This window comes from Olea europaea, chromosome 4, assembly GCF_002742605.1.
Source record: "Olea europaea var. sylvestris chromosome 4, O_europaea_v1, whole genome shotgun sequence".
In the NCBI taxonomy this organism is placed as follows: Eukaryota; Viridiplantae; Streptophyta; class Magnoliopsida; order Lamiales; family Oleaceae; genus Olea; species Olea europaea.
The window spans coordinates 737,335-762,720 of record NC_036240.1 but is presented as its reverse complement, the minus strand read 5'-3'; the positions used below and the strand labels follow the sequence as shown (position 1 = coordinate 762,720).

The following is a 25,386-nucleotide window of genomic DNA, read 5'->3' as shown; positions in this document are numbered from 1 at the left end:
AATAAATTCCATACAACATATTAACATTGGAATTTTTGGATCACAAGGGTAAGAATTCCCAGGTGCAGTTGAGGTCAAAAACCATTGTACATGATCGACTATTAGCTTCATTTTCCATGATGTATTTTGGAACTGAAATTGAATCATATGGTTTTCAGAAGTCTAAGTCACTGTTAGATTCTGGCATATAAATGCATATCAGTGGTAACAAACTTAGCGGTTGACTAATGACAATACTGGAGTGAAATAATGACACCATACCAACTGAATACTAAAATATGCGGAACATTTTGCATCCAGGGAAGAAAAAATAAGAGCTTCATTGAGAATAAATTGATGGCCCATCATTTGTGGTTGGAACATCAGCCCTCAAGTGTGGGTATGATTCAATAGTCCTCCTAAGGCCCTCCTGCAAACAATTAATATTCATTGAAGAAAGATTATCACATATAATGACTCATAGAAGCACCAACAGATTTTCTGCCACCAAAGTTTTCAATACGTCTTTACAAATTCAATCAAATGTCAGAGAAAATATTGAGTGGACGCTCTGATAGACCCCCGGTGATTTTTAAATACGCAAGGAGGAAGGAGGCAGCCACGTCAGCTAAGTATCCAAATTAATTAAACATGCAGTTTGTTATTCTGTTATGTTGTTGGGGGGAGGGTAGTGAGTCAGTCAGGGAAATTGTCAATAAATGTAAAGGGGAGGGGCGGGTAACAATTAGAGAAAAATCAGGAGTCTAGTAGGAGAGTACAGAGCCTCTCGAATGCTCTGGTTTGTTGGAGTCAACATTTTACGTTCAATTCAATAAATTCACTGAGTTTGTTCCATCAATTCAAGTTCTTATCAATTTTTGGTATCAGAGCATCCGATTTCTGGGGAAAATGACATTATCTGATCGAGTGGAGACCTTAGAAGGGCAATTTGGGGTGTTAATGGAGAAAGTTGAGGCGATGATGAAGCAGTGGACCGAAATAGAACGGGAAAGGAAGGAAAAAGCCTCCCTCGAAGCAGCCTATGAACCCCCCACTAACCCCGCAGCACTGGCCATGTCTGGTGAAGCTGACAACAGTAATGAGGGGAGGAAATTTTGGGAAGACGGGACACGAACAGATTACAGGAACCGGAAGCTAGAAATACCCATTTTCGACGGCGATAATCCAAATGGATGGATCTTTAGGGCAGAGAGATATTTCAGCTTGAACCAACTGTCAAATGAGGAGAAAATAGAGGTCACGGCTGTATGTTTCGAAGGAGAAGCTCTGGCATGGTTCCAGTGGGAAGATAGCAGGCAACCTCTGCGACGCTGGGAGGATTTGAAAACGCTGGTGTTGGAGCGCTTTCGACCGTCGCAGGAGGGGACACTCTTGGAGACATTTTTGGCGCTAAGGCAAGCGAGCTCCGTTCGGGATTACCGGCGTCAATTTGAAGCCATGGCTGCGCACTTAAAAGCAGTGTCGGAGGAGGTAATGGAAAGTAATTTCATCAATGGGCTGACTCCTATTATCAGAGTTGAGGTGAGGATGATGAAGCCTCGTGGGCTGGCCCAAGCTATGGTTATGGCCCAACGGGTCGAAGATCGAAATGAAGCAATTAATCAGGCCCAAGTTCACCAAGGCCCAACTAAAAGCAAGAGTTATTCAAGCAGTACCACCTACAGCCCATTCTCCTACGCCCAAAACTCCCAGGCAGGCAACACAGCTCCAATCCAACGCAGTCCAGCAGCCCCATCGAAGCCCCTAACTCCTGTCTCTCGCGGTTCGGCGACGGGGAAGGAGGTGACTCCTTACAAAAGGTTGACTGATGCGGAGCTCCAGTTGAAAGGGGAGAAGGGACTGTCCTTCAAAGGCGACGAGAAATTTCAACCGGGTCACAAATGTCGCTACAGGGAACTGAAGGTTCTTGTCATGCAAGAGGAGGAGGAACCACTGGATTTGGGCGGAGAGGCAGGGGAAGATGAAGTACAGGAGGCAGTGGAACTTTCATTAAACTCGGTGGTGGGGCTAACAAATCCGAAAACCATGAAGGTGACCGGGGTGTTGTTAGGTCGTGCGGTGGTGGTACTCATTGACTGTGGGGCAACCCACAATTTTATTTCCCTGGAGTTAGTAAATAAGCTACAAATTCAGGTTGTGGGCACCAACGGATATGGGGTCACTGTGGGAACGGGGTCGTTGGTGAAGGGGGTGGGCATTTGTAAAGGAGTAGTCGTCTTCCTGCCAAGCCTTGTGGTTGTGGATGATTTCTTACTTCTAACATTAGGGTGCACTGATTTAATTTTAGGAATGAAGTGGTTGTGAACATTGGGACAAATGCAGGTGGATTGGGGGAGGTTGAGGATGAAATTTAAGGTAGATGGGCACGAGGTGTTACTGCAAGGAGAAACTAACCTGCAGAAGACCCAAGTCTCTATTAAGTCGATATTCAGAAACTTCAAGGAGGGTGACCAAGGGGTACTGTTGGAGCTGGGAAGTATGAGTTTGGGAAACGAGGAGAAAGTGAGCAAGGGCCTGACGAGCTTACTGAAGTCTTGCGGTGGCATCACCAAGTCTTCGAGTGGCCTAATGAGCTTCCCCCATCACGATCCCATGACCATGGGATTCTGCTCCAGGCAGGGGCAGTCCCGATTAACGTTAGCCATATTGTTATCCGAATTTCTAGAAGAATGAAATCGAGAAATTGGTGCGAAACATGCTGGAGGCTGGGATAATCCAACCCAGTTGCAACCCATTCTCTAGCCCAATTTTGTTGGTAAAAAAAAAAAGATGGGAGCTAGCGTTTTTGTGTAGACTACCGAGCGTTAAACAAGGTCACTGTCCCAGATAGATTTCCTATACCAGTGATCAATAAATTGCTGGACGAACTTCATGGGGCAGCCATCTTTTCAAAGCTGGATCTTAAATCGGGGTACCATCAGATAAGAATGAAACCGGATGATGTGCCAAAGACGGCTTTCCATACTCATGAAGGCCACTACGAATTCCTTGTCATGCCGCTTGGACTGACAAATGCACCGGCAACATTCCAAAGTTTGATGAATGAGGTATTTCAACCCTATCTCAGAAAGTTTGTTCTAGTCTTTTTTGATGACATCTTAGTGTACAGTGCTTCGTCGAGGGAGCATCAGGAACATCTGGACATTGTTTTGGAATGCTTACAGCAACACAAGCTACACGTAAATGAGAAGAAGTGCACTTTTGGACAGCCTCAATTGGAATACTTGGGCCATATAATATCGGGACAAGGAGTATCAGCGGATAAGTCTAAGATAAAGGCAATGTGCAGCTGGCCATCGCCTCGGAACCTTCGGGAGCTAAGTTGATTTTTGGGGCTTACCGACTACTATCGACGTTTTGTAAAAGGATATGCGGTGATTGCTTGGCCACTTACCGAATTGTTGAAAAAGGACGGGTTTAACTGGAGTGAGGTGGCAGAGGATGCCTTCTACAAACTGAAGATAGCAATGATTGAAGTGCCCGTTCTTGCCTTACCCGACTTCTCCCAAGTATTTGTGGTGGAAACCGATGCATCGGGCCACAGGTTGGGGGCTGTTTTAATACAAGGACAGCATCCCATTGCCTACTTCAGCCAGGTGCTTCCGTTGAGTGCTAGACACAAATCAGTTTATGAGTGGGAATTGATGGCCATAGTGTTTTCTGTTTAGAAGTGGCGGCATTATTTACTAGCAAACATTTTATAGTAAGGACTGATCAGCAAAGTCTGAAATTTCTTCTAGAGCAGCGCTTAGTTTGTGAAGAACATTAGAAATGGTTGACTAAACTCCTTGGCTTTGACTTTGAAATTCAATATCAGCCCCGTATGGAAAACAGAGCTGCTGATGCCCTCTCAAGAATGGGAGCCATAGTGAGTTTTCTGGAAATATCAAGGCCCCGGGTGTTAGAAGTGGATGAGGTAAAAACAGCAATAGCAAGGGACAAAGAGTTAAGCAAAATCATTGCCCACATACAATCAAGTGGAGGGGACCAAACTGCTATTCGGTGGTGGATGGGACTTTGTATTACAAAGGCAGATTAGTGCTACCCAAATCATCTCCTTTCATTGAGAAGGTCCTACAGGAATATCACGACTCGGGAATCGGTGGTCATTCGGGATTTCTCAAAACTTACAAATGGATAGCTCGAGAAATATATTGGAAGGGGATTACAAGGGATGTCAGGGAATTTGTGAGCCGCTGCAATGTGTGCCAGCTGAATAAGTACATGTCCTTATCTCCTCAAGGACTTTTGCAGCCGTTGCCGATTCCAGAGCGAGTGTGGGCTGACATTTCATTAGACTTCATCGAAGAGCTGCCCAAGTTTGAAGGGTAGGACACTATTTTAGTAGTGGTCGATCGACTCAGCAAATATGGGCACTTCATTGGGTTAAAGCATCCCTTCATGGCACCCTTAGTGGCTAAAGTCTTCATACGAGAAGTTGTTAAGTTGCATGGAATTCCACAGTCTATTGTGTCAATCAGACAAGGATCGAGTTTTTATGAGTAAGTTCTAGGAGGAGCTTTTTCGGGCTCAGGGGACAGTCCTTAAAAGGAGTACAGCCTACCATCCACAAATCGACGACCAAACGGAGGTCGTCAATCGGTGTTTGGAGACATACTTGCATTGTTTTGCTTCAAGTAAGCCACGATCATGGAGGCAGTGGTTACCGTGGGCAGAATTTTGGTATAATACTTCTTTCCACACCGCCACGAAGCACACTCCCTTTCAGATTGTGTATGGTTGTGATCCTCCGCCGGTAATGCCTTTTGAGAAGGGAATGACTATAGTTTCCTCAGTAGAACAATCCTTGGTCAGCAGGGATGAAGTCCTTCAGCACCTCAAGATGCAACTTTTGCGCGCCCAACAACGAATGAAGCAAGAGGCGGATGGGCATCACCGTGATCTCCAGTTGAAAGTTGGGGACTTGGTATGTCTGAAATTGCATCCTTATCGTCAGAAGTCTGTGGCTCAGAGATCATCAGCAAAACTTTCTCCCAGATATTATGGACCTTTTGAAGTTCAGGCCAAAGTGGGGCAGGTTGTTTACAAATTGAAACTTCCACCGGAGTTAGCTATCCACCCGATTTTTCATGTGTCGCAGCTCAGGAAGGCTGTCGGGAATGCTCAGACCGTTTCAGAATTATCGGAACACCTTGCGGTGGAGACCTCGAGCAAAGTGGAACCGGAGAGTGTGTTACAATTCCGTTCTAATTCAGCAAGTTCAGCCTTGGGTCCTGAAGTTCTGATCAAGTGGAAGAACTCTACAGACTACAAAGCCACCTGGGAGTCAGTTGAAAACATCCGACAGCAATTTCCAGACTTCCACCTTGAGGACAAGGTGGATTTTGAAAGGGGGTGGTATTGATAGACCCCCGGTGATTTTTAAATACGCAAGGAGTAAGGAGTCAACCACGTCAGCTAAATATCCAAATTAATTAAGCATGCAGTTTGTTATTCTGTTATTTTGTAAGGGGGGAGGGTAGTGAGTCAGTCAGGGAAATTGTCAATAAATGTAAAGGGGAGGGGCGAGTAACAATTAGAGAAAAATCAGGAGTTTGGTAGGAGAGTATAGAGCCTCTCGAATGCTCTGGTTTGTTGGAGTCACATTTTACGTTCAATTCAATAAATTCACTCATTTCCATTGAATTTACTGTTCTTAGGTAAACGAGTTTGTTCCATTTATTCAGGTTCTTATCATGCTCATGCCAGTGTTTGTTAGTACTGGAGGAGGTTTAAGATTTCCTTCTATTAAATGTGTGCAGGAAGCAATCAAGTAAAGCGGTATAAAGCTACACTTATGTATGTATGTTTGACGAAATTAGATGTTTGGGCTGCATAAATGATCAATTTATCCAATTAGATTCAGTAGTGTGACAATCGCATAGCATAGAACTATTTATACTCCGTTTAGGAAGAATTTATAAATAGTTTAATTTATAAATAGACAAAAATGAATCGTAGTTGAAAATGAAGTTTGACCATTTATAAATTATATAAAAAATTTGCCAAATTAAGGCTCAATAAACCAATAAGTAGGTGTCAGGCAAGAGAAACACAATTGATTCATTGAGGGTCATTAGAAGGACCTTGAGTGGTACAATTGGTGTGTAGCCAAGACGATCATTTGCTTTAGAACAATCAAACGTCCGGCTGCAAGACAGAAGTCTAGTTCTTGAAGGTGTCAACTGCGGAACCTTCATCCCATAAGGAGCTAAAAGCTTATAAATTAACTCCACCATATGTCCAATTGGCATCATAACAGCAGCAGGAATCTTTATTTTTGGCCTGCATACTATATAAAATCAGAAATATAGATAGCATGTGTTGGTAATTATAAATTTCTACATGGAAATAAACCCTTTAAGAAACAAAAGACAACAGAGTTACAGATCCTAACTGAGTTAAGGGAACAAATAGATATGCACGTGTGTGAGAGAGAGAGAGTAATATTTTAGGTTTTTTTCCCCTTAATATAGCATCCATATCCAAATGATGCTGGTGATTGGGTCACCAGAGCTCATATAGTAGCTCTGGAGTAACAAAGTGAAACCATCACACAATCAAGAACCAAGAATAGAATGAAGAGGAGAAATAATGGCACTGGGAAACATGAATTCTATTAACAAAATCAAAGAAATGATGGCACTGGGAAACCTGTATTCTATTAACAAAATCAATGTGTGAGACTTGCCCAGTACCTCAATAATCAGCTTTTATACCAAGTCAAATCATCTTTCCTAACAAGTAATAGTAAAACCCATTTGCAATGAGCTGATAAGCTGCTTAAAACTACTAGTTTAGAATTAACCAGCGTTACTTCAACTAGCAAGATCAGATAAAATACTTCTCTATCCATTGAAACACTGAAACTTACGGTGAAACACTAGGTGCCTACTGACAAACCAGCAAAAGAGGAGTGCTAACCCAAGGGAAGTAAGCAGGCTTCATACTCAAATAACAAGGGATTGAATTTCTCTTAAGAAAGAATAAGAGTATGATGAGGACATCACTTGTTTGGATCATTTACTATTGTTTTATTTCATTGGGTTGGTATTATTGGGTTTGGCCCAAGCCCACTTACTTTTTAGGTTTATTGGTTTTCTCTATTTATAAAACTTGGTAATATAATTTCTAGGAGACAATGAGTTGAGAAAATGATATGAATTGTGTTTGGCTTGCAGCCACAGCTTTCCTCCCTTGCTTCTCCTTCTTTCCCCTGGTTTCTTCTCCAATCCCCCCCCCCCTCCCTTCTCTTTGGTTTCTCCCCTTTCTTCTTGCCTACTTCTTGCTGGAATTATTCTTTAGATTCTGCTATTCCGCTGTTTTAAGTTCTCTGCAAGAATCCCCTTTTATCCTGCATCAAAGTGGTATCAAAGCCAAAACCTGGGTACTAGATCACTACATCAACCACTGACCATCAATTTTGTGAGGCAGTTCATCCCGAAATTTTGTCCGGTCATCTTCACAAATCGACCGCCATCTGCAATCGTCTAATCTCACCCAAAAACCTGTTTCATTCTATTTCATATTTAGGAGAGGACCAAAACCGAGATACAAAATGACTTCAGGCGAGCCGCTTCAAATCACCGAATGCACCAACAACTACCATTACAACCCACAATCCAAACCTCACGCCCAACAACAGTAACCGTCGAGAACATCGAAATAACTGTCATTCAGAAAATGAATCCATTCCAAATCAATTCAAAAGAATTGGAAAAATTCCAAAACAAGAAGAAAGTCCATTCGTAAGTGGAATCACAATAAATGACTTTCTTCAATTTGAAGAAGAAGCCAAGATTGTTGGAGCATTCGTTCCAGAAAAAGGCTACTACGAGACAGTTGAAAAGAACTTTGGTCAGTTCATTTTCTTTGAAGGAGCTGATACTACAATGGCATAGACAGCTTTTCACTGTGGATTAATCAAAATGATGATTTTTAGTGAAACCATGGATGAAATCAAAATGGTTGATAATAACTTATTTAAAGTTTTAAAAGACTTTAAAAAATTTGTTATTAAAGACCAGAAATTACAAATGATGCTGAATATCAATAGTACAATTCCTTTCTGGAATGAAGGTTTTCTGATCAAAGGATACCATCATATTTAGATGAAGACTATTTCAGAAGTCATTCTGAATAAACCAATTGAAGGACAAATAGAATGTGTTAATGAGCAAACACTTCATGAATGGAGGAATCTCTCTTACCAGAAGATTTTAACGGGATTGAAATCCTTTAACAATGAATAAAAAATCAAGGTAAATTATTCTTCAAATTTCATCTTGGTTACAAGCAAAACCGAATCAACAATTGAGCTTGAAAGAATAAAGATTCTTTACAATTTTGAAAAGAATTTTTATAATCTGCCCAACGCTCCATCAAATTACCAAGGCCAATTATGTAAAGTATTGAAACAAAGTCTTGGAAAATATCACGAATGTTAATGGTGCAATAAAATTGAAGACAAAGACAAAGAAAAAAGCTCATTACAGACAGAAGAAGATGAGCCAAGTAGAGGTTCCACCGAAAGTAAAAGCCAAGAAGGCCAATCAGATTAAAAGATGAAGCATCTGCTTTTTCAAAGGAAGAAAAGAGGCATCTACCTTTTGAAAAAGAGGCATCTGCTTTTTGAAAAGAGGAGACAATTGTCATAGCACTTTATCACTACTTTTGCTTTATGCAAAAGAAAAACTGTTGATATAAACAAATGGACCAATGAGAAGAAAGGGAAATCTTTCCAATCTTCTATAAAAAAAAGACTTCACAAGCTTAGAGGAGGAAAAATTTTCTTGTGGATCATTTACTATTATTTTATTTCATTGGGTTGGTATTATTGGGTTTGGCCCAAGCCCACTTACTTTTTAGGTTTATTGGTTTTCTCTATTTATAAGACTTGATAATGTAATTTCGAGGAGACGATGAGTTGAGAAAATGATATGAATTGTGTTTGGCTTGCGGCCATAGCTTTCCTCCCTTGCTTCTCCTTTTTTCCCCTAGTTTCTTGCCCCCCCTCCCCCCCTCTCTCTGGTTTCTCCCCTTTCTTCTTGCCTACTTCTTGCTAGAATTATTCTTTAGATTCTGCTATTCCGCTGTTTTAAGTTCTCTACAAGAATCCCCTTTTATCCTGCATCAAAGTGGTATTAAAGCCAAAACTTGGGTACTAGATCACTACATCAACCACTGACCATCAATTTTGTGAAGATGGCTCGTGGTGTGGTAATTTTCCGATATAATTTGCTTTTACGTTGCTGCCCTTTTATTTGTGCTGGAATACAAAACATGGTTCTGTCAGTGTTATGAGCCTTTTAACATGAAATTTGTGAAATAGGATTTTATTTTGATGCAATCGATTTTTGTCTGTTTTGTATAATTGAATGATTAATCACAATGCCCTTTTCTTCCACTGGGTTGTTTCTAGATATGTGGATAATATCCCACTTATATTATATATGAAAATAATCTTTTGAGATGTAACCTTACTCAATAATCATGATACCAAGAACTTGTCAATTGTGATATATTGCATCATTTTTGAGATTCTTTCCTAAAATACTGTTATTATCATAAGATTTATTTGACATGATATTGGAGAAATATGCATAAATAAGTGTATATCAGGAAGGATAAGAGTGATAATATAGTGTAAAATAAGTGTTCTTGTTGTAGTTTCAAGTGGTGTGAAAGAAATATCTTTGACTAATAAATTTTGATAGTTCTCTTTGGTCAGCAGGCAGCACAAAATTAGTTTTTTACCATTTCATTATCAATCTACCCCATCGAATTTCTTGTTTTAGCTGTAAATTAGAAGTTTCTTTACCTATTCGTTTGATGATTCTTTAGGTATATATATATATTTTTTAATGTAGATTGATTGTTGTGGTCGTTAAATTTTCCTTTCAGGATTGTGAGTTGTGACGGCTAGACTCCCAGTCTCAACTCCCAATTCCTAACGTAGGTTTCAGGCTTCCCGCTTTCGGCGTTCCGATTCCACAGTTTGCCCCTCTTGGCAACGGCAGTTGGCTGTGCCTGTTAGTCTGTTACTCTGTTAGTATAGTATCCTTACATTATTAATTCTGTTTAAGTTATTTATTTGATTACATTTACATGATTTCTGTTTGCCTGCTTATAAGTATTCAACTCTTTTACCATTTACTTATTATAATTTTAATGACTTGATTTTAATTGATAAATGGTCTTTTTTATTCTATGTGGGCCGTGGGGTATACTCTAATTGGAGAGAGTTCAAAGAGGCTTCTGCATTCCGTGTTAATGTGTTAACTGTTGTATACTTATCTAGGATGTAGTCGAGGACCTGAAAATGCTACAAATATAATATGTTTAATGATTATTGATTAATATATAATTTGTCGTACAAGTTTGAAATGAAGAACTAACAGATCTCAAGTAATGTGTAAAATAGTTTAAAGTTAATTTCAACAACTTAGTTTGATCGGTAAGGTGTGAGAATACATATTCGAGAAAAGATAACTTCAGTTTTTGCAACCAGTACACTAATTTGAGTTAATTTATTTTGTTGATAACGTTGTTTTAATGGTGCATTGGTGATTAGTTCTTATTAAATGTATTATTTCCCTAAGTTTGATTAAATGTGCGCGTGTGTAATTGTTATTTCCCTAAGTTTGATGTTCATGTTCATATTTGTATAAGCAATTGATGTTAAATTTTTGTTTTAGACTTGTGAGTTGTGATGGTGGAATTCTCGAGGGTATAACTCTACAGTTTTCGTCGAAATTATACTTTTCAGGTAAGCAATGACTTGCCCTAACTTGTTATTGAAGAGATTGAAAATGTTTAAAGCCTTGTCGGCTTATATAATTGCGGTCTTGTCAGCTTATATAATTGTTTTACGGGGGTGTCCTCATTTCAGAGTTTAATAGACTTTTTAATATTTATAAATTCTCATGGATTGTGTGAAATTTGATAGAATTTAATAGATTTCATAAGATTTGAATGGATTTCCATTTTGTAGATTTTAAAAGATTTTCATAGATTTTATAGATTTCAATGGATTTTATAGATTTTGGGTAAAATTTATAAATATGCTTAACATAAGCCACAAATTTTTACTTCTTCTTTAACGACTCATTCTTACATATATGCACGTTAATAAATCACAGAAAATGATCGAATCCTTGTTCAATTGTTTGTTAAACATTGAATATTATAACGGAGTTCCAATAAAAAATACACCCAATATTCAACAAAATACGATAGCTTCAATAAGAAAAAAATAAGTTCAATAAAAAAATCACACCCAATATTCAACAAAACGTAGTAATCTTTCATAAATTATCATCAATTGAAAAGTTCTCATACACGATCTTTTCACAATAGAGAAATGTGAGATAGAAAGAAGAAGAAAATCTTGTTCAAGATGGGGAGAGAGAGACAGAGAGATGGGGCAACAAATATGAAGAGAGGTGAGATATGCTGTGAAATTTTTAGGTTTGGGTTAAAATTGTTACTGATTCTTTGTATTTATATTTTTACCTTGAAATCCTTTAAAATCTATCAAAATCTATATACTTAATGAAATCTTTTAAAATCAACTAATTATTGAGGACATCTAAATTTCAAAACTACCTATTAAAATCTATGTTAAGGACACCTAAATTTATAAGTATTTTTAAAAATCTAGATTGGGGACACCTATATTTTAATAAATTATATTTAAATCTGAATTGAGGATACTTCAATTTATATGAATTTTTAAAATCCATCAAACTCTAGATTGAGGACACCCCCTTAATATTAATTTTTTAAGTTAGCAATGAATCGCATAATACATCGTTGAATTTTGCATTTACGTTGATTTCGCCGAGGGTCCTAATTTACGAACTTCACCTCAGGCCCCGACAATCACAGGACCGACACTGATGGAAACCAAATTAAGTGCATTACAAACTTTTTTTTCATATTGATCAGTTGATAGAAAGATGAAAAATTGTTTTAGCAAATTAGCTAATGGAAGGTATAGCTCGGACTTAAACATCTGTCAAACTCTACAGAGAAAATTATGTTAAATTAAAAAATGGAATAAATAAAATTCCAATTGGAGTATATAAATGTCTAGGTGAAATGGGTAGCTATGAATTTTGAGCTTGCTTCGACGTTCGGCTAGCATGATTTGTGTGTTATTCTCTCTAACTGTTTAAATTTTTTGATGAGATAATCTTAGTGGTGTTGAATATATAATTGGGGGTATCGTTTGGCGTCCAGTACTAGACATGGTTGTAAAAAGGCTTTTTAATGTTCTTGTTTTAATAATTATGTCATAGTCAAGCAGACAAATTAACTAGTAGAAAAAAATAGATTTTTTAGTTACCTCATTGGTTCGACACCTGTTTGAGATGCAGTCAAAGCTTTGCCAATTTTTTGAACAGTTTTGCTGTTTCACTAGGTGGGGTTCACCCCTACCGACCTTCTTAGCAAGTGCGTCCCCATGCAGGATGCACTTGTATAAAAAATTGGCCAAAAATCGATCCACCCCCTAATGATGTGAGTGGTTGGTGAATCCCTTGCCTGTACGGCAAGTTTCATCCTTTTTTTTTAAATTGGCAACAATATTTGATTGGTCCAACAAAGATTATTGATTTTGAGGGTAAATCTGAAATATGAGCAAACGGTAAATTATGGGTACAGCGTTAGTAAGAAAAGTAGTTAGATATTTGTGGAATAAAATAGTGATATATCGAAATTTTGTCCTGTCATCTTCACAAATCGACCGCCATCTACAATCGTCTAATCTCACCCAAAAACCTGTTTCATTCAATTTCATATTTGGGAGAGGTCTAAAACTGAGATACAAAATGACTCCAGGCGAACCGTTTCAAATCACCGAATGCACCAACTACCACCACAGCCCACAATCCAAACCTCACACCCAACGATAGTAACCTTCGAGAACATCGAAATAACTGTTAAATTCCAATAAACCACAAATTACACCATACCAACAGCCCACTACCAATACTGGTAGCCCAATCCAATCCCATCACAAAAGCCCAACAATAACCCGAATCTGGCCCAACACACAACAGACCACCCACATCGCTCACCTCCCCAACTCCACTGCTCCCCGCCGTCGATTGACACTCGTCGCGAACAAGATCGAAGCCCTAGTTGCCGACCCTCACTCTCCACTACTGCTGCCTTGTACATAGCAACCCACCATCGCCTTCCTAACTCACCCACGAAAACCTAAATCTGACCTAGCCCAACACAGAAAACCCGTCACAGCCTGCATAATTACCAACTCGTCGAAGAAGATAGCAACCAAAGCTGGTATTCCTCATCATCGTCTTCCACCACCATAAAATTGGCACCCCACATAGTGCCAACCCTGGCCCTGAACCTAAATCGTTACACATTCACCGTCGGTCACTCCTCACAATTGTCTCCACCGCAGCTGCCCGACAACGGTGTTTGAGAGAGAATTTGGTGTAGTATCATTTGGGGGTTATTCAAGCTGCTTGTGGGCTATACGTATATGGGAGAAGTTTTCATGTTTGATTTGGGCCTCAGTTTATGAAGAAAAAATTGAAAGTGAAAAAAAAAAGTGAATGAAAAGAAACAAAAAATAGAAATCGAGAATTTCCTAACATTGTTTTGCAACTATATTTTAGTTTGACTGATGAGGATTGTGTCTCAACGAACATGGAAATTTGCTATCTGGCATCTCAACGAATCAACACAGCATTTCCTTGAACGAGGAAAGTTACTATTTTATCTATCTTTGGTTTATATTATTGTTCATTTTAAAATTGCATTGATTGATTTCTTTATGCTACGGTATTCCTCACTTCTACCAAAAATTCACATAATTGACACCTTAGACCCATTCAAACTCTTGTCTTGTTCACTTTTTACTTTTTAACCTTTTACGCCATTACGTTGTTGACTAATATTTGACCAGTACTTTGTTATTTTACATGTATCAACAGTATTAGCTTGTAATATTTGAACTTGCTTAATTTCCATAAAAGAAAAAAAAAAAAAAAAAAGAAATTTTAAAAAAAGAAATGCTCAAATTGTTATTTTCCACTGCTTGCACTTATTATTCATTGATCTCACTATTGCATGTCATTTAGCTGCTAATACAGTGCATGCATGGTGGTCAACTAGTCGTCTTGTCACTTCTAGTTTCAATACCTAACCATGGATCCTTCACAATTTGATGAACTCACTCGACAAATAGCAGCTATACAAACCCAGATGACAGCTACTCTTGAATAAAGTAAGGCTCTCTCTGCTAGTCTGAACAAGTTTAAGCAAATCCCTCATTTGATTGATGTTAATAATTCTGAAGTGTGTCACAATAGACGATATCGTCATCGACAAGGTGACCAAAAATATTTTCAATACAATCGTAGGGATAGGGATCGAAGCCGTCAGCAAGAACAATGCCATGGTCATCATGGTACTCATTCTCTTCCTCGTCATAAGGAGCGTTTCTTTGGAGACATTAAATTAAATATTCCTATGTTCGATGGTTGCTTAGACCATGGAATTTTTACCCAATGGAACACCCTTAGACAAGGGAATCGGCAAGTGACTGAGTACATTGCTCAATTTGTGAAATTTCGATTCAAATGTCATGTCGTTGAGGATGAGGCCCTGACTTTGAATAGGTTTATACAAGGTCAAAGAGATGAATTTGAGCATGAGCTTTTCTTTAGAGGCGTCACTACTCTTGATCACGCGTACTCTTTAGCTCAAGATTACGAGTTACTTATTAGAGTTCCATATAAAAAGCGTAGTCACCATCGTTCACCCATCTCATTAGTGCCACCTCAACATGAGTCCGTTATGAAACCCTTCCCATCTAGTGTTCCTCCCATTTGGAAAAATAAGTATAAAGGTCGTGATAGTCCAAGGCCCCCTTCTCTATATAGAAGGCGTGTTGACAACCATTCTTCTGTTTCATTGGCTCAACTTCCTCCTATTAAATCCCTTCTAAGACCTCCCCCATCTAATGTTCCTCCAATCTTGGAAAATAAGGTTAAAATTTTAGAAACTCCAAGGACTTCTTCTCACTTGCTATGCGACAGCTGTAAAGACTTTGGCCACATCTCTTCCAAATGTCCTAACCGAACCTTAATCATAGAAGAATGAAATGATGTAATAGAAGAGTCGTTAGAAGATCTAGTATAAGAACCTAAACTTGAAGATTTTGATGATGATAGTGAGTACACCTACTTAGGTGGCATCTAGACTCTTCCTAAGACTCTAGATACTATATCCCATGATTTCACTAGTCACTTTTGGAGAACCCACTCGCCTATGGTTAGCTCTAAATCGAAATTCTCCACTGCAGACCAACCTGAGACTGATGGTCAAAATGAAGTCGTTAACCAAAGTCCTAGCAACTCATTCAAGTCTCTAGTCCAGAAAAATCTTGCGAATTAGGACTTAATCCCCCCAACTGTTCAAATTGCATATAACAATTCTGTGAATTGATCTCTAGGTCTAAATCCATTTGAAGTTGTTCATAGTTATAAGTCTAGGTGGCCATTAGATCTTATTCCCATGTTCCCACATGCTAGTGTGTTGTTGTCAACTAGAGCATTTGTATATCATCTTCATAACTTGCATACTGAGATCAATAAACAACTTGACGCAAGTAATGCATTATATAAACCTTTAGTTGATTGGTATAAACAACATTTTGAATTTAACATTGGGGATTATATTATACTGCTAGCCCGTAGTATTGGTCCTTATAAAATTTAAAGCATGTTGGTTTAAATGCATGTGTCATTGACCTTTTATTACATTTTGACCACCATTCTATTCTACCTGTTAAGGATTTCGTCACTTACAAATGTTATTTTAACCCCTCTACTGATCCGTTTCTACCTCCATATGGGAACTCCTACACTAAATCTTTTACTATGTCTACTTCAATCCCTCCTATCATTGCACGCAAAGATAAAATTTATGTTATTTTAGATTAACAGATTGTGTTGACCAATATTAGAAAGATTTGGAGCTTCCTTACTTCTTAGGTAAATCGGCCTGATTTTGACTATACATGGGTTGTCAAAGAAAAGCTACAACAACTCTGAATCAAGCTTCAGTTTCGATTTTTGGTTCTTATGAAATATCGTCCCCCTTGATAGAAGTTCAACCACTCAACAGAGTCGAATTTTTCTCCCACCCCGGGAGAGTTGATGAGGACATCACTTGTTTGGGCTAGCTTATTGTGGATCATTTACTATTGTTTTATTTCATTGGGCTTGTATTATTGGGTTTGGCCCAAGCCCACTTACTTTTTAGGTTTATTGATTTTCTCTATTTATAAGACTTGGTAATGTAATTTCGAGGAGACAATGAGTTGAGAAAATGATATGATTGTGTTTAGCTTGCAGCCACAGCTTTCCTCCCTTGCTTCTCCTTTTGTCCCCTGGTTTCTTCTCCAACCCCCCCCCCCCCCTCTCTCTGGTTTCTCCCCTTTCTTCCTTCCTACTTGCTGGAATTATTCTTTTGATTCTGCTATTCCGCTGTTTTAAGTTCTCTGCAAGAATCCCCTTTTATCCTGCATCAAAGTACCTTTCATAACCAATGCCTTTAAGAATAAGTGACATGAACTCCAAAAATTTGATTGGTTCCGAATTGGTAATAAAGTATGCTTCCTAATTGGTAATAAAGTATGCCTGCAAAGGAAATTCAATTTAAAATTTGTCTATTGAGGCACATATTTACAATCAATTGAATTAAATAATATTTCAAGAAATTATTTATTAAAGTTCCCTCGTATGCTCTATAAAGTATTTGTGATATTAAGCCCATATTTGGTCCCCGTTATTTCCAAAATATATTATTCTTTCTCTTATTTTCAACCACATATTTTTTTATAAAATAATATTCACACAAATCCAAAATTTTTCCTTATTTTTTGACCCTGCGTTCTCCATTAAAATATTATTCCAAAATGCATTTTGAGCAAAAAAAGGGGGCTTAAACAGGCTCTAAATGTCGGTGCACTGTTCTAAAAATCTGCGAATCTTCTGGATTTTTTGGAATGTCTTGTCTTTTAAAAGTACTCTATTTAGACATAATGATGAATGCTGAGAGAGGAAGGCAAAATTGCCATAATAATCCGAGTACTTTTAACAATCCCTCTTGATCACTGATATAAAGATAATGCTGATATTGTTGCGACATTAAGTCAACACAGTTCCATACCTTAGCAGGATAAGGTAACGATTCATCCCCATTAAATATTCCATGAACACCATCAAAGACCACACTTGGAGAACTAGTATGCACAAGTCTTTTTACTTTTAGCTCAATACGGGCGTCAATAATATTCTTGGTTCCTGTTGCAGTATAATAAAGATAAATAAACGCAAAGTAGATAGGCTAGAGACTTTCAGAAGCATAGAGAGTATATTTCTTTATTTAGAGCTCTGAAGTCCCAAAAGTACCTTGTACATTGACAGAGTGATGGAGCTGATGATTATTAATGGATGACTCAGGAGCAGCCATATGGAAAACAACTTCCACTCCTTCGCAAGCTGCACAAACACATGGATATCCCAGAAATGATCAAACATTATATCAAAAATCTAACTGAAACATTAAACTCGCCAACTTCCACTGCTGAGAGAAATCTAAATCTATAACCGGCCTAGTCATAAAACCAATTAACACAATCATCCCCTGGCATTTAGAAACTAGTTTACCCAGTGTTTGCTTCAAATTTCAATAATTATTTTTATGATCAAACTCGCAGACAACTCTATTCAATAAATACAGTTTCCTGATGATTTGGAAACAAAGGACGAATACAACTACAAGTAATCTAACATCAATGCTTTTCTAGCAAGAAGTAGATAACAGAAAATTATCAGACGCAATTTAAATGTCTTTAGATACTAATGATTATGGGTCATATGTTGTGGCAATCAAACAAAAGTTTTTTTCTTGATACAGCTAGACCTTCGACTTCAGTCAATCTATATCACTGGAGTTGATTCAGCTGGCAAGTTTCCAGTCAAAATCATAGAGAAGTCGAGCTAAAAGAAACTTGATATTTGCCAAACCGAATGTCATACCAGGACAAATCCTCTTTCCCGACCCAAATGGAAGATGTTCAAAGTGATTTGCCAAGAAATCAACTGAGTTTTTCTCAAATCTCTCTCGTTCAAAACTTTCAGGATTCTTCCAATAGTTGGGATCTCTTCCTATAGCCCAAATGTTGACAACCACATTAGCATTGAGGGGTATACGATACCCACCATTCTCAAATTCCTCCCTGCATGCTCTCGAGATAATAGAAACGGGAGGGTGTAAACGTAAAGTTTCTTTGACAACCAACTTAAGGTACTTTAGCATGTGAATGTCAGTCTCATTAATTGTTTTCCTTCCATTGAATGCTTGCTTTTTTTTTCATTCTATGCTTTTGCCATTACACGATGGTTTTTCATTAATTCTTCCATGGTCCTATCTAGTGTTGACGATGAAAATTCTGTTCCAGCTGAAACATGTCCTGCAACAATAAGTTATTTAGCACTCAGAACAAATTGTGGTTAGGAAAAATGAAGAATGCATAATTTGGCTATGTCTTGAAAAAATGACGGCTTTGATATTATCATAGGTTATTGGAAATTTGAGTTCGCCACTTTCCTTTAATCTGAGAAGAACATCAACCAAATCTTCACAGCCCAACTCTCCATTTGCTTCATTTGTTGCTGCCAAATTCTTTCCATGCTCATCGATAAAGGTGTCAAGAATCATGTCAAGCTTACACCGCATCTTCAACAACTTAAACTTATTCCAACTGATTATATCGAACACCTTCACAGGGGGCAATAAATCTGCTAAATCAAAGTTTCCTGCCAAAGATGCGGCTTGCTTTATCAACATTATGGAAGTCACCCTATCTCTCCATACTTTATAAAATGCAGTTCTGCATGTTATAGAATTTGTATACAAGAAAATTTCTCGGTTAGAGTAAATTGTGCTTGCCAAGTTGATCGGATGGACTCGACTAGACAAGAAGCTTCATCCTTCCTGATTGAGTCAAACGATCAAACATTTCATGGGCTCAGCATTTCCATAATGCAAATTTTACGCATTTGCCTCCAGTAATCACTATATGGGCTAAACACGATGTCAATATAATTGTACCACATGTCAAATGAAGAATGCATAATATGGCTATGTCTTGCCAAAATGACGGCTTTGATATTATCATTGGTTATTGGAAATTTGAGTTCGCCACTTTCCTTTAATCTGAGAAGAACATCAACCAAATCTTCACAGCCCAACTCTCCATTTGCTTCATTTGTTGCTACCAAATTCTTTCCATGCTCATCGATAATGGTGTCAAGAATCATGTCAAGCTTACACCGCATCTTCAACAACTTAAATTTATTCCAACTGATTATATCGAACACTTTCAGGGGGAAATAAATCTGCTAAATCAAAGTTTCCTGCCAAACATGCAGCTTGCTTTATCAACATTATGTAAGTCACCCTATCTCTTTATAAAATGCAGATCTGCATGTTATAGAATTTGTACACAAGAAAATTTCTCGGTTAGAGTAAATTGTGCTTCACAAGTTGATCGGATGGACTCGACTAGACAAGAAGCTTCATCCTTCCTGATTGAGGCAAACGATCGAACATTCCACGGGCTTAGCATTTCCATAATGCAAATTTTACGCATTTGCCTCCAGTAATCACTATATGGGCTAAACACGATGCCAATATAATTGTACCAAATGATCTGGGTGGCTATGGTTTTGGGCCTACTAGCACATGCAAGATCATGTATTTTAAGCTCGCCATCTTGGGTGAAGACACCACTACTACTGAAATTTCACCAAATCTGAGGTGCATTAGGTGTCCTATGTTTGAGCTAAATGTCTGAGAGAATGGTGGGGCAGATGTGAAGTGCCTACTATGTAGTGCAAGTGTCCAATTAAGAGGCATATTCCTTGAACCACGAGGCAATCTTGTGTGCTCATTAGGATATTTGTATTTCTTCCGTTCCTTGATTATCAAGAGGAGGAATGAAAAGAAAAACAAGGAGGAAATGAAGTCGAAGGGAACCTGGACTTCCATGTAGAAACAAGAAAATGAAGATGTAATCAAAGTTTCTACTGTCTATGTTCTAATTAATTTGCATACACAATCTTCATACTTTCCAAACGGTAAGTTTTCCAATACCTATCCTTTTTGGGTGAATCCAATAATCAATTTCTGCTTTTGATTATCAACAGCAGCAGCATCACATAATAATATTTCTTCTTTGGCTTCTGCAATTGGCAGAGAAGAATTCAAATTCACAGTAAAATTGATCCTTGGATCAAGATCATTGACTATATGACAAAAAGATAAAAATGATGGAGTCATTGTGAAGATTGTTTTGCACTCTAATTTTTTTCTTTTGGAGTTATTATTTTAAGGTTGATTAGAACCTTCTCTTCACCTTTGGGTATCTTTTGACATTTTTCCCTCGTTTTTGGTGCCCATATTATATTTACCAACTTGACATAGTTTAAAATTTCTTCCATTTAATATCAACAACTTGGTTCTTAAAAAACTATTGAATATTTTGTATACTATAGAAATATTGTTAAAACAAAAATTATTTTCCTAATTTCTGTTGGTCTAAAGCAATGGTACAAGGCATCATTTCATTTCATAGTAAAAATTGATTCTATATTAGAGTTGGCTTTAGATTTAGGCAATCATTGCATTGCCTTCCAAGCTTGGCAAAACAAGAAGATTCTTCTCTGAGTTGCTATTTATCAATTTCAAACACACACACACATGTACCCACTGCAAAGGTGTTCATAACACCCTTGCTGAATAGGAAGAGGATAGCATAAGAATGACACAATCTCCATAGAATGTGTTAGAAGACTACGGGATAGAACAACTAACAAAGCCTTTTATAGTTGCTAAGAATCTAGTTGTATAGAATCTTCAAGGAAACGCAGTGAAGTGAAAAGAATGGCAAAAAAGGATTTATACAGACGACTCCAATATTATTGAAAACAAGACTTATAGCATGTTTGATAAGTGTTTATAAACACTTAAAAAGTCAATCCACTTTTTATCCACATATATTTTTGGGACCCACAAGTACAGCCCACTTATTCACCAACTCATTTTTATCTTTTATAATCGCAGCTGTTCTTTCTGTCTTAGTTCCTCTTTCTTTATAAGCTGTTAAATGATTTCGTGCTTACCACCCCTTACGCTAACATCCCACCTCCGAATGAGTCTTATCAAAGCTTTAAAGGCAGAGAAGTGGAGCTTCAATTTCTGAAAGCACAACTATTCCTACAAAGATATCGCATGCCGAAATTCTTAAGCAAACAACTAAAAATAGATACTCTAAACAACGAAAGAATCTCATTCCATTTTTTTTGCATCATGATAAATATGATACATGAAAAATGATCATTTTATTTACGTCATAAATTATACGAGCAATGCAAAAATAAAAAAGGAACATAATCAGTGATTTGCTATCACAGTATATATGACTTTCATAAGAAGTATCAAGAGACCAGTAGTTATTGGAAACTGCAAATAAACAGAAGGCCACAGTTTTTAAGTAAAAAGACAGTGAGCAGTTGTGAGACTTCGTAACATACACAAGAAGCAGTGAGCAGTCGTGAGACTTCGTAACATACACAAGAAGCCTTGTAACATATGCCTGAAGGACCTTCACAGGTCAATGTGTCAGAGGTGCTAGACAAATCAAAGTATTCAAGCATCACTTGAGTCACAGCCAAACCACCATCATCATAAATGTCTGTGGTACACAAAATGCACATGGACAATCAGTACAATTGAACAAAGCCACAAACTGAATGAATCAAAGCTTTCCACTATGATTTTATACTCTCAAGTATGACAGCTGGAGAATAAAAAAAAGACAAAAAAGGCTGGTTATGAGATGTATGAAGGGGTCAAATTTTCCACCACCCAGCATTATAGATGTTGCAGAACAAACTTCCATAAAAAGGCTTCCTTATCAAATTTCGTGAGTTCAGATCATGGTACATTTATCCATTTACCGAACTAGCAAAGATTGACAAGTACGATACATCAGTCCCCAACTACGCAAGAATCAAGACATCTCCAAAAATTGTTGGTTACTTTCAGAGATGATTCAGGCTCTATACAGAAATGAAGGTTAATCACTATAAATGAAAGGATAACACAATCTATATATGAAAAGACTGCTGGTCATTTTAGAGGCAAAAGTAAAATTGCCTTTCAAAAGTAAAACACAAACAAATACATGGAAGTTTAATTTACCTTCAGCACAATAGACAAGTGAATAGATGTAAGATCAGGGATTCTCTCCTTTGGAACAACAGAATATGTTTTGCAAGCAATTAGTGTGGTGGTGATTTAGACACTCGAACCTCCGACAGGCAAGCCATTATCTTTTAACTTTCCACTCACAAGAATATCATAAGTTGTGTCATCAGGCGCAAGACCTTTATCAAGCATTTCATCATGCAACCGAAAAGCCTCTTGCAAATTCCCCTCCTTAAAATATCCAGCAATTAATGTATTATAAATAAGTACATTAGGGGTCATACTCTTTATATACATCTCTTCCAAGACCTTGCGTGCATTCTCCACCTGTCCTTTGTTACAAAGACCATGTACCAGGACAGTGTACAGAATCACATCCGGCAATATACCTTTGGTACGCATCTCCTCGTAAAGATCTGAAGCAATCACTATATTCCCATCCTTTAGCAGCCCATCAATCACTGTGGTGTACGTTGCCAAATCACATGGAATTCCTTCTTTCCTCATTTTTTTATATAAATTAAGTGCTGCTTCCATATTATTTAGGTTCCTGAATCCGCTAATCATGGTATTATAAATTATCCTGTTGGGAGATAGACCAACTTCCAAAATTTCATAAAAAAGTTCATCAGCACGTTTCATGTCACTTCTTTTGCAAAATGCATCAATAAGGGTGCCATATGCGGTTACATCCAACTGAATACCTTTGACTCGCATCTCATTTTGCATCTTCAGGGCAAGATCAACGTTATTGCTTTTGCAAAACCCATCAATTAGAGTGGTGTAAGTGATCACGTTTGGGGAAAGTCCCCTTTCGCACATCTCTCTGAAAACAGCCACTGCAGAACTAATATCACCTTCCTTTACAAAGCCATCAATAATGATGTTATAAGTCATGCAAATGGGATTGAATCCCATCTTCATCAACCATTTCAACTTATCTTTTGCATCAGAAGATCGACCAACTTTGCATAATCCATTGATAATCGTGTTTAATGTGAAGTCAGTCGGGGCAATGCCTAAGCTTATCATGTGATCAAACATACCAAGCGCTAGTTCACACTCACCTTTCTTGAAATATCCATCTATCAATATACTATATGTGATGACGTTAGCCTTCAAGTTCTTTCCTTGCATCTTGGACAGTAAGTCTAATGCTATATTTATCTTCCCTTTCCTGCAGTTTCCAAGAATCATGTTGTTATATGAAACCGTGGTTGGTTGAACGCCTCGGTCAATCATTTTATCCCATATACTGCAAGCTTCATCCACCCTTCCCTCTTTACAATACCAGGATAACATATTATTATACGTAAATACATTGGCAACACCAACCTCAACAGCTTCATCAAACTGCTTGGTGGCCTCCTCCATCAGTTGAGCTTCCAAAAATCCATTAATCAAGGAATTCATAACATAGATGCTTGGTTGGATACCTGCATATTTCATTTGAGTGTATAACTGCTGTGCCTTCTCCATGTTTCTATTCCTACAGCATCCTTCAATAAGGACTGCATAAGTGACCTTGTTGGGAATCAGTCCATCTTCGATAATCTTATCAAACAATTCTAAAGAACTGATCAAATCTCCCTGCTGACAGTACCCCTTCATCAAGCTGGTGGCAACAACCAAATTGATCGAATATCCACTACTTATCATCTCATCCTTAAGCCTTAAGGCCTCAGTTAAATTCCTTTGCTTCACGCAAGTACATATCACATTTGTAAATGTACCCTCAGAAGGAACCCAATCCATCTTCTTCATCTCAGTCAACAAATCACATGCAACAGTAGCATCCAATTTCATACAAGCAACTCGAACAGCAGTAGTATAAATAGCCGCATCAAGCTTCATTCCACTACCCTTGGCATCCACAAAAAACTTCTCGGCCTCCTCCAACTTACTCTCCCTTAAACACGCACACATCATCACATTCACAGTTGCACAATCATAACTAATTTTATTTAAAATGACATCATTAAACAAAGTCAAAGCCTCTTCATTCATATCTCTTTTAACCAAAGTACTTAAAAAATTATTCATAATCAGTGCCCAAGGTTCTATACCACAAGAAATAATTGCTTTAAAACAATCAACAGCATCTTCACATCGCCGTGCTCTAACATATGCATTCAACAAGTAATTAAAAACCCGCGCATCTAACTGAAAACCAAATCTCTCTGAACAATCAATTAAGTGATCGACAAGAACAGCTGCCGAGGGAACTGAATTACTAGATGCATAACTGTTAAGCAAATTCCTAGCTACACCGTTATGGCTCCCAGAACTTACCAGAATGTGCAGCAAGAGACAGAAAGGATCCACACTTCCACGCGCAAAACCCCTCTGTTTCTTAACCCATTTGAAGTACTCAAGTGCTGAAAATGGGTCATTCCTATTAGATAAAAGAGTTTCCATGACATGGGTTTGGGTCAAAACTGGGTTTTCTGAACTGGGAATTTGAAAAGTTTTAATCTTGCTTGAATTTTCGGACTCTGAGGTCCAGTTGGAGTCAACAGCAGCAGCAGGTTTGGGACTGGGGACATCTGTTATTTCTGGGACAGAAGAGAACGATGATACACAATAATGTTGAACGAGAGAAAAAAGAATTCGAGGGACTGATGAGGAAGAAGAAGAGAGAGCCAAAGATTTCATTTTGCCTTTGTAAATTTTGTACAAGAAATACACATTGAAAGCTATAAACCGGTACTGCGAGGTGCGAGCAGAGGCGGAGGCAATGAGAGCATTGCTGGGCTACACAAGCGGGTCATTGCTGGGCTACACGAACTATCCACTTTCCTAGGTAGAGATCTCGACAGCGACAGAGCTCCCTTTTCAACGGCAAGACAGAGCTCGGAGTCGGCAGTGGCGCCGGTCCTCTCCCTATAGCGTCGACGTTGGTCTCTTGTAACTGCATCGATCTTGCCTATCCCCGCAGCGTCCAACGTCACCAGTGGAAGGATAGAGAGAAGATGGAATAGGTGGATAGAGGAGAAGGGATGCCGATTGTCGTGTGAGAGAGAAAGAGATGGAAATTGAGAGACGTAGAGAGAGAAATGAAGGGGGAGA

General features: G+C 38.1%; 3 protein-coding genes across 10 annotated transcripts; all 3 read right to left on the bottom strand.

Moving 5' to 3' along the window:
- LOC111393179 (3beta-hydroxysteroid-dehydrogenase/decarboxylase-like) lies at positions 1-12,399 on the bottom strand. The gene is made up of 3 exons (XM_023018585.1): positions 12,350-12,399; positions 6,087-6,285; positions 1-409 (listed from the first exon to the last, which is right to left on the bottom strand). The coding sequence occupies exons 1-3, from the start codon at positions 12,352-12,354 to the stop codon at positions 320-322; spliced, it is 294 nt and encodes a 97-aa protein (XP_022874353.1). The 5' UTR covers positions 12,355-12,399; the 3' UTR covers positions 1-319.
- On the bottom strand, positions 6,191-25,386 carry LOC111393176 (pentatricopeptide repeat-containing protein At3g54980, mitochondrial-like). Of its 8 annotated transcripts, XM_023018576.1 has the most exons (7): positions 22,312-25,386; positions 21,642-21,802; positions 20,203-20,291; positions 17,461-17,543; positions 17,212-17,345; positions 16,576-16,679; positions 6,202-6,292 (listed from the first exon to the last, which is right to left on the bottom strand). In XM_023018576.1, the coding sequence occupies exon 1, from the start codon at positions 24,970-24,972 to the stop codon at positions 22,408-22,410; it is 2,565 nt and encodes an 854-aa protein (XP_022874344.1). In that variant the 5' UTR covers positions 24,973-25,386; the 3' UTR covers positions 6,202-6,292; positions 16,576-16,679; positions 17,212-17,345; positions 17,461-17,543; positions 20,203-20,291; positions 21,642-21,802; positions 22,312-22,407. The 8 variants fall into 8 exon arrangements, with proteins under 8 accessions (XP_022874345.1, XP_022874344.1, XP_022874343.1 ...); XM_023018577.1 differs by lacking the exon at positions 16,576-16,679 and having other exon boundaries at positions 6,191-6,292; XM_023018575.1 differs by lacking the exon at positions 6,202-6,292 and having other exon boundaries at positions 16,550-16,679.
- Positions 18,004-19,385, bottom strand: LOC111394020 (premnaspirodiene oxygenase-like). The gene is made up of 4 exons (XM_023019811.1): positions 19,111-19,385; positions 18,651-18,937; positions 18,441-18,517; positions 18,004-18,354 (listed from the first exon to the last, which is right to left on the bottom strand). The coding sequence occupies exons 1-4, from the start codon at positions 19,383-19,385 to the stop codon at positions 18,004-18,006; spliced, it is 990 nt and encodes a 329-aa protein (XP_022875579.1).